This window comes from Camelina sativa, chromosome 12, assembly GCF_000633955.1.
Source record: "Camelina sativa cultivar DH55 chromosome 12, Cs, whole genome shotgun sequence".
Classification (NCBI taxonomy): Eukaryota; Viridiplantae; Streptophyta; class Magnoliopsida; order Brassicales; family Brassicaceae; genus Camelina; species Camelina sativa.
This window is the reverse complement of record NC_025696.1, coordinates 3732698-3745732: the sequence shown is the minus strand read 5'-3', so window position 1 is coordinate 3745732 and position 13035 is coordinate 3732698. Positions and strand designations below refer to the sequence as shown.

At 35.8% G+C, this 13035-nt stretch overlaps 3 protein-coding genes and 1 pseudogene across 4 annotated transcripts; 3 read left to right on the top strand and 1 right to left on the bottom strand.

The window, feature by feature from the left end:
* LOC104729964 (homeobox protein ATH1) lies at positions 183–3493 on the bottom strand. Of its 2 annotated transcripts, none has more exons than XM_010449004.2 (7): positions 3161–3493; positions 2955–3066; positions 2583–2777; positions 1359–2230; positions 937–1280; positions 788–848; positions 183–492 (listed from the first exon to the last, which is right to left on the bottom strand). In XM_010449004.2, exons 4-7 carry the CDS (start codon positions 2211–2213, stop codon positions 325–327), a joined length of 1428 nt encoding a protein of 475 aa, XP_010447306.1. In that variant the 5' UTR covers positions 2214–2230; positions 2583–2777; positions 2955–3066; positions 3161–3493; the 3' UTR covers positions 183–324. The 2 variants fall into 2 exon arrangements, with proteins under 2 accessions (XP_010447306.1, XP_010447305.1); XM_010449003.2 differs by having other exon boundaries at positions 2955–3035.
* Positions 5730–7773, top strand: LOC104733161 (annotated as a pseudogene).
* On the top strand, positions 8231–10638 carry LOC104729963 (cell division cycle 20.2, cofactor of APC complex-like). Its single transcript, XM_010449001.2, has 5 exons — positions 8231–8655; positions 8874–9152; positions 9254–9523; positions 9614–10195; positions 10283–10638. Exons 1-5 carry the CDS (start codon positions 8587–8589, stop codon positions 10424–10426), a joined length of 1344 nt encoding a protein of 447 aa, XP_010447303.1. The 5' UTR covers positions 8231–8586; the 3' UTR covers positions 10427–10638.
* On the top strand, positions 10735–12378 carry LOC109125154 (protein CIA1-like). The gene is made up of 6 exons (XM_019233401.1): positions 10735–10931; positions 11025–11096; positions 11203–11265; positions 11583–11655; positions 11843–11930; positions 12154–12378. The coding sequence occupies exons 1-5, from the start codon at positions 10798–10800 to the stop codon at positions 11876–11878; spliced, it is 378 nt and encodes a 125-aa protein (XP_019088946.1). The 5' UTR covers positions 10735–10797; the 3' UTR covers positions 11879–11930; positions 12154–12378.

Here is a 13035-nt window from a genome sequence, read left to right as displayed (position 1 = left end):
TTTGTTTGTGATTGCAGTTTTTATGAATACTTTATAGAAAAAAAAAAGTGAATATGTAATTTTTCATAATTTGTGTTTGCAGTTTTCATAATTTTTCAACTAACTCATTTATTTTTATGTAAAAATAGTGATGAGCTTTATAAGAGGATGATAACGATTAATTCAAAAAGGAAAAATGGTGATGAGTTATTGATTAAAAGTTTAAAACACAACATAATAAGAAGTTGTATATACAATTATAACATAAGTAATGATAGTAGTAACTGCTTTAGATATTTTGGGCAATCATATAGTAGTAGCAAATTGCCTAACACAATTGTTGACTTATTTGTGCATTGCTTGGCTCATCATAACAGACTTTGGCATTCGAAGAGTTGCTCCGTTTGGTTGAAGGTGACTGTTATTGAGTTTCCTCTTGTTCATTTCAGCATACATCTCTTCTATCATTGGCTTCCATAGCCTAACCCGCGCATTTATAAACCAGTTTGATACCTTTAATCACACAACAACAACAAAAGACTTTTATCCTTTGCCCGCTTTGACTTGAGTAAACATTACATATGTGCAACTACAATCCTATGACTTAAGTAACATTATTGTCAATTTAAGGATAAATCATCTAGTCTCATTTGAAGTTCAAGAGACAAGCTTGATATTTCCCTAGCCCTAATCTCAACCTATACCGGGTTTTTAGACACTAGTATAAGATATGACTCATTTGAATACCAAAGTTGCTATCATTGTGATCAGTGAGTCCATTGCATAAGAAACAAAGATGAGACGTTACCTGACTTCTTGTCAAGCCACTTCGTATAGCAAGAAGATGTTTCTCCGAATCTTTTGGGTAACTGCAATCAATAAAACATAACTTTGCTTATAAACTCGAGTTAACAACATAAAGTAGGGTTAGGACTTAGGAAGAGTAAGGATTGTTACGGGTGAAGGAAGTTTTGGAACATCCAAGTCCTTAGAACCGATACTGATTTCTCAGGCAAACCTCGCTGCGGTCTCCAAATCTGATGGTTCTTTCGTTTCAGCTGCTGAAGAAGGCAATGCTGGTGGAAGATAGAGTTTTCTTGAGACTTGTCTTTGCCTCTCTCCAACACAGATCCCATGGCGAGTATCTTCTTGCAGATTCTCTCTCTCAGGTTCTTGTATAGGAAAGAGATGGTTTGGAGGGCAAACCGGGTGTGTAACTGCGGATCTAACTCAGTTGCAGCGTGGAACGCTGATACAACCGTATGAATCTCGTCTACGCAATGGCTATATCTATCATCCACCTGAAGAAGAACACATATCAACTCAATTCAAAACCATTTCTTAAGTTATGTCACAAATGTGAATATATAATGCCATACCATTTGTAGAAGATCAAGGAGATGTGTCTTCTGTGCTTCTAATGCTCTTCTTTGCAATGTAGATCCCAAACCTGCCTCCGAGTTATTAGAATCATCATCAAGAAACTCAGTTAGATTCTCAAAACGTGAAGTAAAGGCTGAATGAGCAGCTCCTGACTCGGTTCCTCGAGATGAATAATCGAGTGAGTATGTAGCGAAGTGAGATAGTATTTCTTGAACAGAGTGAAGGTACTTTGAGCCAAATATAAGTTGAGAGAAACTTTGAGTGACAACGTTACTAGAGATGTCTTTGCTGCTGCAAGAAGCTTGCTCTGAGGCTAATCTAGTAGCAGCACAAAGACTTATCTCCGAGCATTCATCAGAAACATCAGTGGCAAGACTCAACGAAAGCTCACTGTTTCTTTTATTAGAAATCAGAAACGGGAAATCATCTTCACCAAATGTAGACATCATTGGTTCACTTGGACCAACAACACCTGAGTATGTCTGAAACTCGCTATTGCCTTCAAAACCCCACATGTTGTTTGAGGCATCATCATAAGGTCTTAAATGATCCAAATGATGAAGTTGAGGATGAGGAGGAGGAGGAGGTGCCATGACCTCAAAGCTTTCGACATTGCGGTTTTCTTGAACATCAAAAGATCGTGAAGAAGATGATGACAAGTATTTGTTAGTCAGCATAGAATTGAAGATATCAAAGCCACCCATTTGTAGAGGATCTGATCTGATGGAGTTCCATGGAAGCATTGATGAAAATGAAGTTGAATCTTCTCTTGAAGGTATAAAATCCATGAGAAGAGGGTTTTGGTTGGCCATGACATTATTCAGAGAACTAAAAGCGTTGTCGTTGTCCATTTGGGGTTTCAATGAAACTGCATTAACAAGAAGACAAGTATATTTAATAAATACTCAGACAAAACTGTTTACAGAAGATCTGAGAAACCAAATCTTTGGAGAGAAATAGTACTAAATGTAAAAATCGCTGCAAGAGACAGAGAACATTACTATGTCATTAAATAATTCATTAAAAAAATATCTAATAGGTTAATAATGTGAAACGGAAGCATGAGTTAATGAAAGCAGTAAACATAGGCTTAATGATACACAGACCAATAATAATAGAATACCTGTGAAAACAGTGAACTAGTAGTAGTAGTAATAAGGTAAAAAAGAAAGCTTTAGATTACTACAAATGTCCAAAGAACATAAAAGTGTTGAACTTGCCTTTTATCCTTCTTCTTCTGATAGAACCTTTGGGAAGATCTCAGACAACAAAACGTTCCAAACAGAATTGTTATTACATCAAAATTTCCAAAATGTGTGTTAAAAACTGAGGAAGAAGAAAGTGTTTTTATTTCTCTTCTTTCTCAGTGAAAGAACAGTGTACTTTCTTTCATTCCGCAGCTTCTCTATATGTTCCTAAGAGAACCAAAAAGGAGAAAAAATCAACAATAATATATATAAGTTAAAGGGTACAAAAAAAAAACAAATGATGCAACCAAAACTGAAAAAGAGAAAAGTGGGTCTCTGATTAATCTCTTTTGCATGAGAACGCAAATAATACAAAAAAAACTTTTGATTTACATCTTTACTTACTTTTATTACAGTTTCATGAAGAAGAAGAGGAAGAACCCCAGAATCTTCATCATCATCTACCTCACTAAAAGACTCAGAGCACTAGACCAAACATATAGGCAACATTTTATTACTAAACAAACAAAACCAAGAAAAATAAAAAAAATATTAAATAATTTTAAAAATTCAAGAAAGAAGTTGAAAAGAAAGAGGGCCAAATCACGTACGGAGCTCCCTCTGTTTATGACACGAATCAATTTTCATATCTTTTAGATCTTCCGACCTAAAAAAAAATAGAAACAAATCTTATACTATAACTTGTCTTCTTAGAATTACATTTATTTAAAATGTTGTTCATAAAGAAAGAGATGAAGCTCATGTATTTTTATTTTCAAGAAATAAAAAGAAAAAATATATGGCTGAAACCGAATCCAAATCCAAAAAAGAAATCCAAAGACATGAAGAAGACCGATGTGTTACTGTTTACTACAGAGAAGTGCACTCATTTCTGTTGCAGGCTTTAAATTTGGGAAGAGACCCTACATTTTACTATTTACATGTCTCTATATATATGCATGTATGTGTGCATAGACAAAAATAAAAAAATAATAATAAAAAGTACATCATTTATATTTGATTTTAATAAAAAAAAAAAACTATGATAAGAAAATAGGGTTGTCTTCATGTGCTGGTTTCAATTATCACAAATCAGAAAGAGGGAAAAAAGTAAAGAAGGGGTGAGATCTTTTTTAGCCATTTAAGGAGAATTGATGAGATGTGTGATCCATTTGGGTTCTTTCTTTTTCTTCTTTCTTTTCTCACCACTCGTGTCTTTGTGTTGTGCGATCAAATCTTATATCCATTTACGTTTTTTTTTTTTTTTTTTATATATAAAGTTTTACGTAAGCTTTACAAAAAATATCAATCAATTTGTTTGGCCTTTTCTTTGATTGTTCCTTTCTTATCAAATCTTTTTTTTTTCTTCTCTCTCTTTTGGTTCAATGTGTCGTTATATGTTACGTCTTATTATCATGGCTAATGATGATGAACTGAACTCTATTTACTCGTAGACTATAATAGATATGCATATCTGAGAAATTATGCTCTCCTTATCTTTTTTTTTTTTTTAAAGATGGCCCAAAATCTAATGTTTTAACTTGAGGATAAAGCTCTGGCAGAGATGTTCCAGCTAGCATGTCCCCCGACGCGATGGTAATAACAAAGAAATTTAAGTATTAGAGTTAAAAACAGTTATTTTGTTAATGGTACTTGCCTTTAACAATGAGACAAAACAAGGTAAAGGACAAGTATCTTGTATGCCCACTCCAACCAAAATGAGATATTGATTTGGAGACACAGTTATTGTGGTTCGTTAAGGACAAATTATTATATACTTGTTCCGTTGTTCGTTACCATTTTAAAAACTATAATCGATAATTATTTATCTGATATTAGTATATTTATATAATTATTATTGGTTGTTTAAAATTCTATAATAGTCAAGAGTTTAAAATTTAATAGCAGAATAATATTAACAGCACTAGGAACTGATATTAGTATATTTATATAATTATATATTATTGGTTGTTTAAAATTCTATAATAGTCAAGAGTTTAAAATTTAATAGCAGAATAATATTAACAACACTAGGAACTGTCCTACCGACTACTGATGCTGGAATGCTTTGTATGATGCCTACGATCATAATCAATAACACATACTAATGTTAGACTATTAGACCCGTGCTCGTAACTTTTGGGTCCTAGGCGAAATAAAAAGTTAGTACTTTTTTTTTTTTTGTCTAATAGTCCAAACAAGAACTTGTAAGGCTTTGTACATGGAGCTTATCGACTAAAGCACCAGCAGATGACTAATCTACGTACCATATATAGACTTAAAACAGTTTTAATCTGAAGTCGTATACTTTTCGAAGTCATCTAGCTTAACTATTTGTATGTTTCATATTATCCTATATTCTTGTTAAACTTTATATGCTTTGCTTATAATAATACAAGTTCATCGACTTAAGAATAATGATTATGTACCGACAAAAAAAGAATAATGATTATGTTTTCGAACTTGAAAAATTAATATAGAACACGAGGGCGTTTATCAACTTACGTTAAATCTTCAAAACTTTTACTACTATAAGTCTATAAATCAAATCTTACGACAAAAAGTGTGTATAATTACTAATTAGAGTGATTCGACACTAAGAGACACCTTATTTCGACACTAACCAATCTTAAGCACTCACGACGACGGGATACACATGACCTAGCTCTCTCACTCAGAAATCTGAAGTAGATCAAAAACCATCAAAATATGTTTTTTTTTTCTTTGAATTTGGTTATGGGCCGGGATCAATCTATCAACAAAATCTAAAAATCACATATGTTCAACACATGGATTCGTTTTCATCGGGTAAAACTCGAAATAGCATGACCGAAAGAAACGTAACAACTTCAGGTTACATACGTTGTAAAAAGGTTTTTGGTTTGATAAATTTAACAAAAAAAAAAAATTAAAAGGTAATTTACAAATTAGGTTTTAAAAAATGAGAATATTTTTTCCGAAACCAACTCAATATTCCATATTTTTCACATCTTCCAAATATTTTAGAGATCATACACTTTTTTTTTGGAAATATCTTAATAAAACACTTTAAGAGGGTGTGTATAGTAAAAGTTAACTTGAAATTAGACTTTAACCATATGCTATATTAACTAGATTTTTGACGAAATTGATATATAATTAGATTTTTGACGAAACTGATTAGGCTTCCTTGATCAAGCTATCGAGTTCAGAGATGACATTGGAGTTAGTGGAGGTTCAGAAACTCGAAGGTCACACTGATCGTGTTTGGAACGTCGCCTGGAATCCAGCCGCCGCCGGTGTTTTTTGCCTCCTGCAGCGCCGATAAGACCGTACGAATCTGGGAACAGAGCTCTCTCTCTCGTTCCTGGTCCTGCAAGGTTCTTCTTTCTTTCTTTCGATTTTGATGTGTATTTGTTTGCAAGTTAGATAAAAAAAGGTCACTAATGATAATGAAGCTTGGTGATTGGTCCAGGCAGTTTTGGAAGGCACGAACACAAGAACTGTGAAATCGTGCGCTTGGTCACCGTCTGGGAAGTTATTGGCCACTGCAAGTTTCGATGGCAAAACTTGCGTTTGGGAAAACTATGCTACTGACTCCGAGTGTGTATCCGTTTTACAGGTACCTCCTTGTTGACTTATAATTAACTAGGGCATGGAGAAGAGTAGATGCTTGCATGACAAGTTATGAGATCAATTAGCTTTTGACATATAGTATATTGTTGCCTTAAGGGGATTTCATTCCTTGATCTTGATTTCTTGAGCTTGCGGAATGCAGGGACATGAAAGTGAAGTCAAAAGTGTATCATGGAATGCATCTGGTTCGTTGCTTGCAACATGTGGTAGAGACAAGTCTGTCTCGATTTGGGAGATACAACCGGAGGATAAATGTTATTGTGTCGCAATTTCTTATTAGGTCATTCAGACGATGTTAAGATGGTCCAGTGGCATCCCACTATGGATCTTTTGTTCTCTTGCAGTTATGATAACACTATCAAGGTATACAGAACATTGGAGCTTTTAAAACGTTCTGTCGTCATATCCACTGATAAGCATTTAACGGCAATGCTTGTGCTTTGATTGAACAGGTTTGGTGGTGTAAGGATGAGTATGGTGATTATAATTGTGTCCAAACCTTAAGTGAATCTAACAAGTAAATCCTCTCTATATGCCTCTTCGTCTTTCTCACATGCATGTTCAAAAAAATTCCTATTTCTAACATGTTGCTTTTAATCTTCACTCAGTGGTCATTCTTCTACCGTATGGGTTATTTCCTTTAACGCTGCTGGGGACAGGATGGTCACTTGTAGGTTGGTGAATCTTCTCCTCATATATAGTTTCTCATAGGATATATTTTCATCTCTGTTACCTGTCCTGACAACATTAGGATTGTGTGAACTTTTGCAGTGATGATCGAACAGTAAAAATATGGTGGACAGATATTAAACGGATGGAATCGGGTGAAGGATATGTACCCTGGTGACTGAGGATATAAGTTTGACATAAGATGCATGCAGATGCAGTTAAATATGCAAGAAAACTCATGTTCGAACTTGTAGCTAATTGAATATCTACCCTGTTTGGATTTTTTTTGCAGGACCCATCTTTGTACACTCTCTGGTTTTCACGATCGTGCCATATACTCAGTTCATTGGTCAAGGTATAGATCTTCATTCTTCTCACTTTGGTTTCGTTTGAGGCATTTGAAAGAAACAGTTTAAAAGTCTTCAACCATATCTTGTCTTCTTGGCATTCGTTTCTGTCACCGTTGTATCATAACACTAGAAACCAAAGCACGTGTGTTTTCTCTATGAATTTTTACATACCTTGTGCTACAGCCAAATTGAAATGGTGATCATCATTAATGTGCCAGATTGTTGAACCTGCATACAAACTTTTGCTCAAGAAGGAGAAGGCACATACAAAACGGATATAAATTCAGTCCAATGGGCACCTGATGTAAGTTGCTTTCCTTGTTAATGCGCATGTACCTGAACCATGTCTTTGCTTGCTATAGACTCTGATTTCGATATTTGCATTGTACTGACTGGAGACTGTTTATTGAAAACCAATGCAGAAGGAAAGCCGGTTGCTTGCCTCGGCCAGCGACGATCAAACGGTTAAGATTTGGAAGCTTGTATCGGAGCCATGACTAGTAGGCAAGGTTATGCAGTTGTTTTGTTAGTGTTAGGCTTTGCTTTAGGTTTTAGTATACACAGAGATGCAGTTGTTTGTTTGTAAAAACTAATAGAAAGCATTGAAGGGATATATCTCTTTTAAACCAAGAAGAAAGCTTTAAGTTTTGTTGATCTTTTGATTATTTATTTGCATTAAAAAGCTTAAAGCAAACCTTATGATTTGTTGTTTATAATTAGAACTAGAAAAGTCAACAAAAATTTATGATTTGTTTGGAAAATCAATAAAAATGAGATATTACGTAAATTTCATAATTTTTTTCACTACTTTTGCTAATTTGGTGACGTTTTTTTTTTTTTTTTTTTTTTTTTTTTTTTTTTTTTTTTTTTTTTTTNTTAAAAATGGGTTTGACCAGAAAAAAATATGATTTATTACTTAAAAATAGCTGTCTCTCCGTCAACATAATAATTCTCTCAACGGCTCTCTCTCTCTTTCTGAGAAATATAGCCGTTGCCAACTTACCGATTATAGAAATCGGAGTCCGTCAAAAAAACCCTAAATTGAGAGATTCGTTCCTCCACTGCCTTTTCTTATATAAATAACCCCAAATTTCTAACTTTCTCAATCACTTCGATCTGCTTTTCTTATATAAATAATCCCTCTCTCTCTCTCTCTCTCTCATCATCTGCGAAGAACTAACAAACTCTTCGCTCTGCTCTCTCTCTCTGCTCGAATTTACTAACGCTTCCCATCTCTGCAGGCTTTAATTTGATTCCTCTTTATATCTAATCTCTCGTTGTTTAATCTTCTAATCCGTTTCGTTTCGTATAATCCCCATCGCTTTTGTGTGTGTGTTTTCTATTTGTTATTGGATTATTTGTCTTTTGTGTTTGTTTGTTTGTTTGTTTGTTTGTTGATAATAATGGATACAGGTTTGAATCGATGCCCTCTTCAAGAACACTTTCTTCCCAGGAAAAGTTCCAAGGAAAACGTAAGTTTATTGCTTTCTTTAATTCTTTATTATAAATTCCCTTTCTGTCGTTTCAATTTACGGTTTTGATTCTTCAGAACCGATGCAATTTTACATTGATTCCGTTCTGTTGTTACGAATTAGGGTTCGATTTGGGGGTTTGGTTTTACTAATTAGGCCTTCGATTTGTGATATTGATTGAATTGTACTGATTTGATTTATGTGTTATCATCCACCAGCTGGACAGGTTCATACCCAACAGATCAGCTATGGATTTCGACTATGCACACTACGCCCTTATGGAAGGTAAAAAAGGTAAGGATCAATCAGCAGCGGTAAGTTCACCATCCAAGGAGGCATACAGGAAGCAGTTGGCTGAGACCATGAACCTCAACCACACCAGGATCCTCGCCTTCAGAAACAAACCTCAGGCTCCTGTAGATCTTCTTCCCACCCATCACTCTGCTTCTCTTCACCAGCAACCTAAATCCGTGAAGCCTCGTAGATACATTCCTCAGGTATGTGTAACTGTATTTATTATTGTGTTTTGATCCTTAAATTACCCAACCTACTTGTTGCTGCTTTTAGAGTTGTTTTAACGTTTCTGTTGTAATAATAGACTTCTGAGAGGACCTTGGATGCACCTGACATTGTGGACGACTTCTACCTCAACTTGCTTGACTGGGGCAGTGCTAATGTCCTAGCCATAGCCTTGGGCCACACTGTTTACTTGTGGGATGCTTCCACCGGTTCTACATCTGAGCTTGTCACCGTTGATGAAGAGAAAGGACCTGTCACAAGCATCAATTGGGCGCCTGATGGTCGTCATGTTGCACTTGGACTCAACAACTCTGAAGTCCAGCTCTGGGATTCTGCTTCCAACCGTCAAGTAATTTACTATTCCTCTCTTTTTATGTTGAGATATGATATCAAACATTGAAGGGTCTTAGTCTGATGTGTGTTTATCATAATTTTGCAGCTAAGGACATTGAAGGGTGGTCACCAGTCAAGAGTAGGATCATTGGCATGGAACAATCACATCCTGACTACCGGAGGAATGGATGGACTGATCATCAACAATGATGTGAGGATCAGATCACCCATTGTGGAAACTTACCGAGGTCACACTCAAGAGGTTTGTGGTCTGAAGTGGTCAGGATCTGGACAACAACTAGCGAGTGGTGGCAACGACAATGTGGTACACATATGGGATCGTTCTGTCGCCTCCTCAAACTCAACCACGCAATGGCTGCACAGGCTTGAGGAACATACATCTGCAGTGAAAGCTCTTGCGTGGTGCCCTTTCCAAGCGAATTTGCTTGCAACTGGTGGTGGTGGAGGAGACAGGACCATCAAGTTCTGGAATACTCACACCGGGGCTTGCCTGAATTCAGTAGACACTGGTTCCCAAGTTTGTTCGTTGTTATGGAGCAAGAATGAAAGAGAGTTGCTTAGTTCACATGGGTTTACACAGAATCAGCTTACACTTTGGAAGTACCCATCCATGGTGAAAATGGCTGAGCTCACCGGTCATACATCAAGAGTTCTATATATGGCCCAGGTAACTTGATCAATCTCTTTAGGTGGTGAAAGTACTCTTAGAAGTCACTAGTCCTAACGCTTGTGTTGTTTGTTATGTTTTCTACAGAGTCCAGATGGTTGTACCGTAGCTTCAGCAGCAGGAGACGAGACTCTGAGATTCTGGAATGTTTTTGGAGTACCAGAGACCGTCAAAAAAGCTGCCCCAAAAGCAGTTTCTGAGCCGTTTTCTCACGTGAATCGTATTCGTTGAAGCTGTGACTAAACAACAAGGAAGCCCATTGATTGTTACAAATAGAAAAACCCATTGAAGCTGTGACTAAACAACAAGGAAAAACCCATTGATTGTTACCAATAGAAACCCATTGATTACTAAAGGATTCATTCTTCGTGAACTGTATTTGACAAATAGAGATTCTTGTATATATTGAAATTTGCATATAAAGATTATGGTTTTATACTCTCTAAGGATATCCACTTTACTATTCCTCAATCTGTTTTAGTACTTGTACATTCTTACTTTTGCCTTCTTTCAAGGCTCTGATGGTTATGCCAACTCCAGTCTCCAGACTTAGTTCCCGGAAGAGTGGTACTGTCATAGGTTTATGAGTTCATCGCCAATACATGATTAAAGATTTTTCAAATGTTTCTTCAGTCGTTAAATCAGCTCAGTCTTTTACACTGAAGAGTCATGATGAAGCTCGAGTAGTTCAAGGCATATCCTTCAATGCTGCTGGGGACAGGATGGTCACTTGTAGGTTTGGCGAATCTTCTCATCATAGTTTCTCATAGGATATATTTCATCTCTGTTACCTGTTCTGACAACATTAGGATTGTGTGAACTTTTGCAGTGATGATCGAACAGTAAAAATATGGTGGACAGATATTCAAAGGATGCAATCTGGTGAAGGATATGTACCCTGGTGAGGATATAAGTTTGAGATAAGATGCAGTTGAATATGCAAGAGAACTCATGTTCCAACTTGTAGCTAATTGAATATCTACTACCCTGTTTGGATTTTTTTGCAGGACCCATCTTTGTACACTCTCTGGTTTTCACAATCGTGCCATATACTCAGTTCATTGGACAAGGTATAGATCGTCTCACTTTGGTTTCTTTTGAGGCATTTGAAAGAAACAGTTTAAAAGTCCTTACTAAATCCCTTGGGCAAAACCATTCCAACTAAATTCTATTGCCTCCATATGACACTTGTGGATAAATAGATATAAAAGTTCTTTGATGAGATGTATTGGGGCTTATGATTGTGGATTGGAGACTGGAGTTGTATTGACACCATTGTTCAACTAAATTATTTTGCCTCCATATGATTGTGCGTATGCTTATATCCAGAGACACTTGTGGATAAATAGATGTAAGTTTAGTTTTTAATGAGATCTGATGATAACAGGGACGGTATTATTGCTAGTGGAGCAGGGGATGATACTATACAGTTATTTGTGGACAGCGACTGCAGTGACTCTGTATGCACTTCTCCCTTTTACCTTTTACTCTGTAATCACAAAGCCCTCTTTTTCTGATCATGTTGACATATCTTCAACCAGATATCTTGTTTGGTTTATCTTCTTGGCATTTAAACTCTGGCCAGCGAATTTTCACGACATACCTTGTGCTACAGCCAAATTGAAATGCTGATCATCATTGTGCCAGGTTGTTGAAACTGCCTGCATACAAACTTTTGCTTAAGAAGGAGAAAGCACATGAAATGGATGTAAACTCAGTCCAATAGTCACCTGATGTAAGTTCATTTCCTTGATAGCGTTCCGATACATAATACTTAAAACTTATTAGTATTTTTTTGGTTCTGAGTTTGATTCTTGAAAATAATTTGAAAGATTAATTTTCTTATTTATATGGTTTTAGGCTTTTAGCATATACCTGATTCATCTCTTTCTATAGACTCTGATTTTTATATTTGCACTTGTACTGACTTGAGACTGTTTTATTGAAAAACAATGCAGAAGGAAAGCCGGTTACTTGCCTCGGCGAGCGAGAGCGACGATAATACGGTTAAGATTTGGAAACTTAGTCATGCATTTTGAATTATTAGTGTTAGGTTTCTAATTTAGTTAAAAACTCATTGTTAATAATACTAGGAGTGTTTTCTTAGTTAGTTAGGCTTGCTTTTTAAGTTTTAGTATTACGCAGAGATGCAGTTTTGTTTCTGAAACTAGGGAAAGCTTAAATTTGGAGGGATATCTCTTTTTAAACCAAGAAGAAAGTTTTGTTAATTAGTTAATTCGATTATCTGCAGTAAATCTTTTGAGGTTTCTAAGTATCTTTTTGTGTGTTTATGATCTTAACCAGTAAGTAACAAACCTTCTGGAAAAGTGAAATCCTAATGACATCTCTCTTTTTGCTTAGAAATCAAACCAACATAATGCTATTATAGAAAAAAGAGCAATTAATATATTGCATAGTTTTGACTTTGCTCTCGCAAGATTTATGACAAGTGAGTTTTTTGCATCGTGCAAACCGCAAAAGATCCCTTTGTTTTGGTCTATTGATGTTGTGTATATCCATCCAATTCGTGTCTGAGAGACTGAAACTGTTGAAATGCCTTAGTTGCTGTTGGGGCTAGAAACAACAATTAGAAGAATAAGTTTGTAAAATGAGATCTGGGCAGACTTTCGGTACAAATCGATTTAGAACTATGAAAAACAACGAACTGGACTTTTGTATTCACTTTTTCTATTGATTCGCTCTGAGCTTGATTACATGTGTTGTGTCCTTCACATTCATCTGCTATTTAAACTAAAATTCCTCGAAACCCTTCCTGAACGTCTCGCTGCAATCTCGGCTCCCCAATCCCGATTTCTTCTCCAGGTTGACTTCATCCTCCT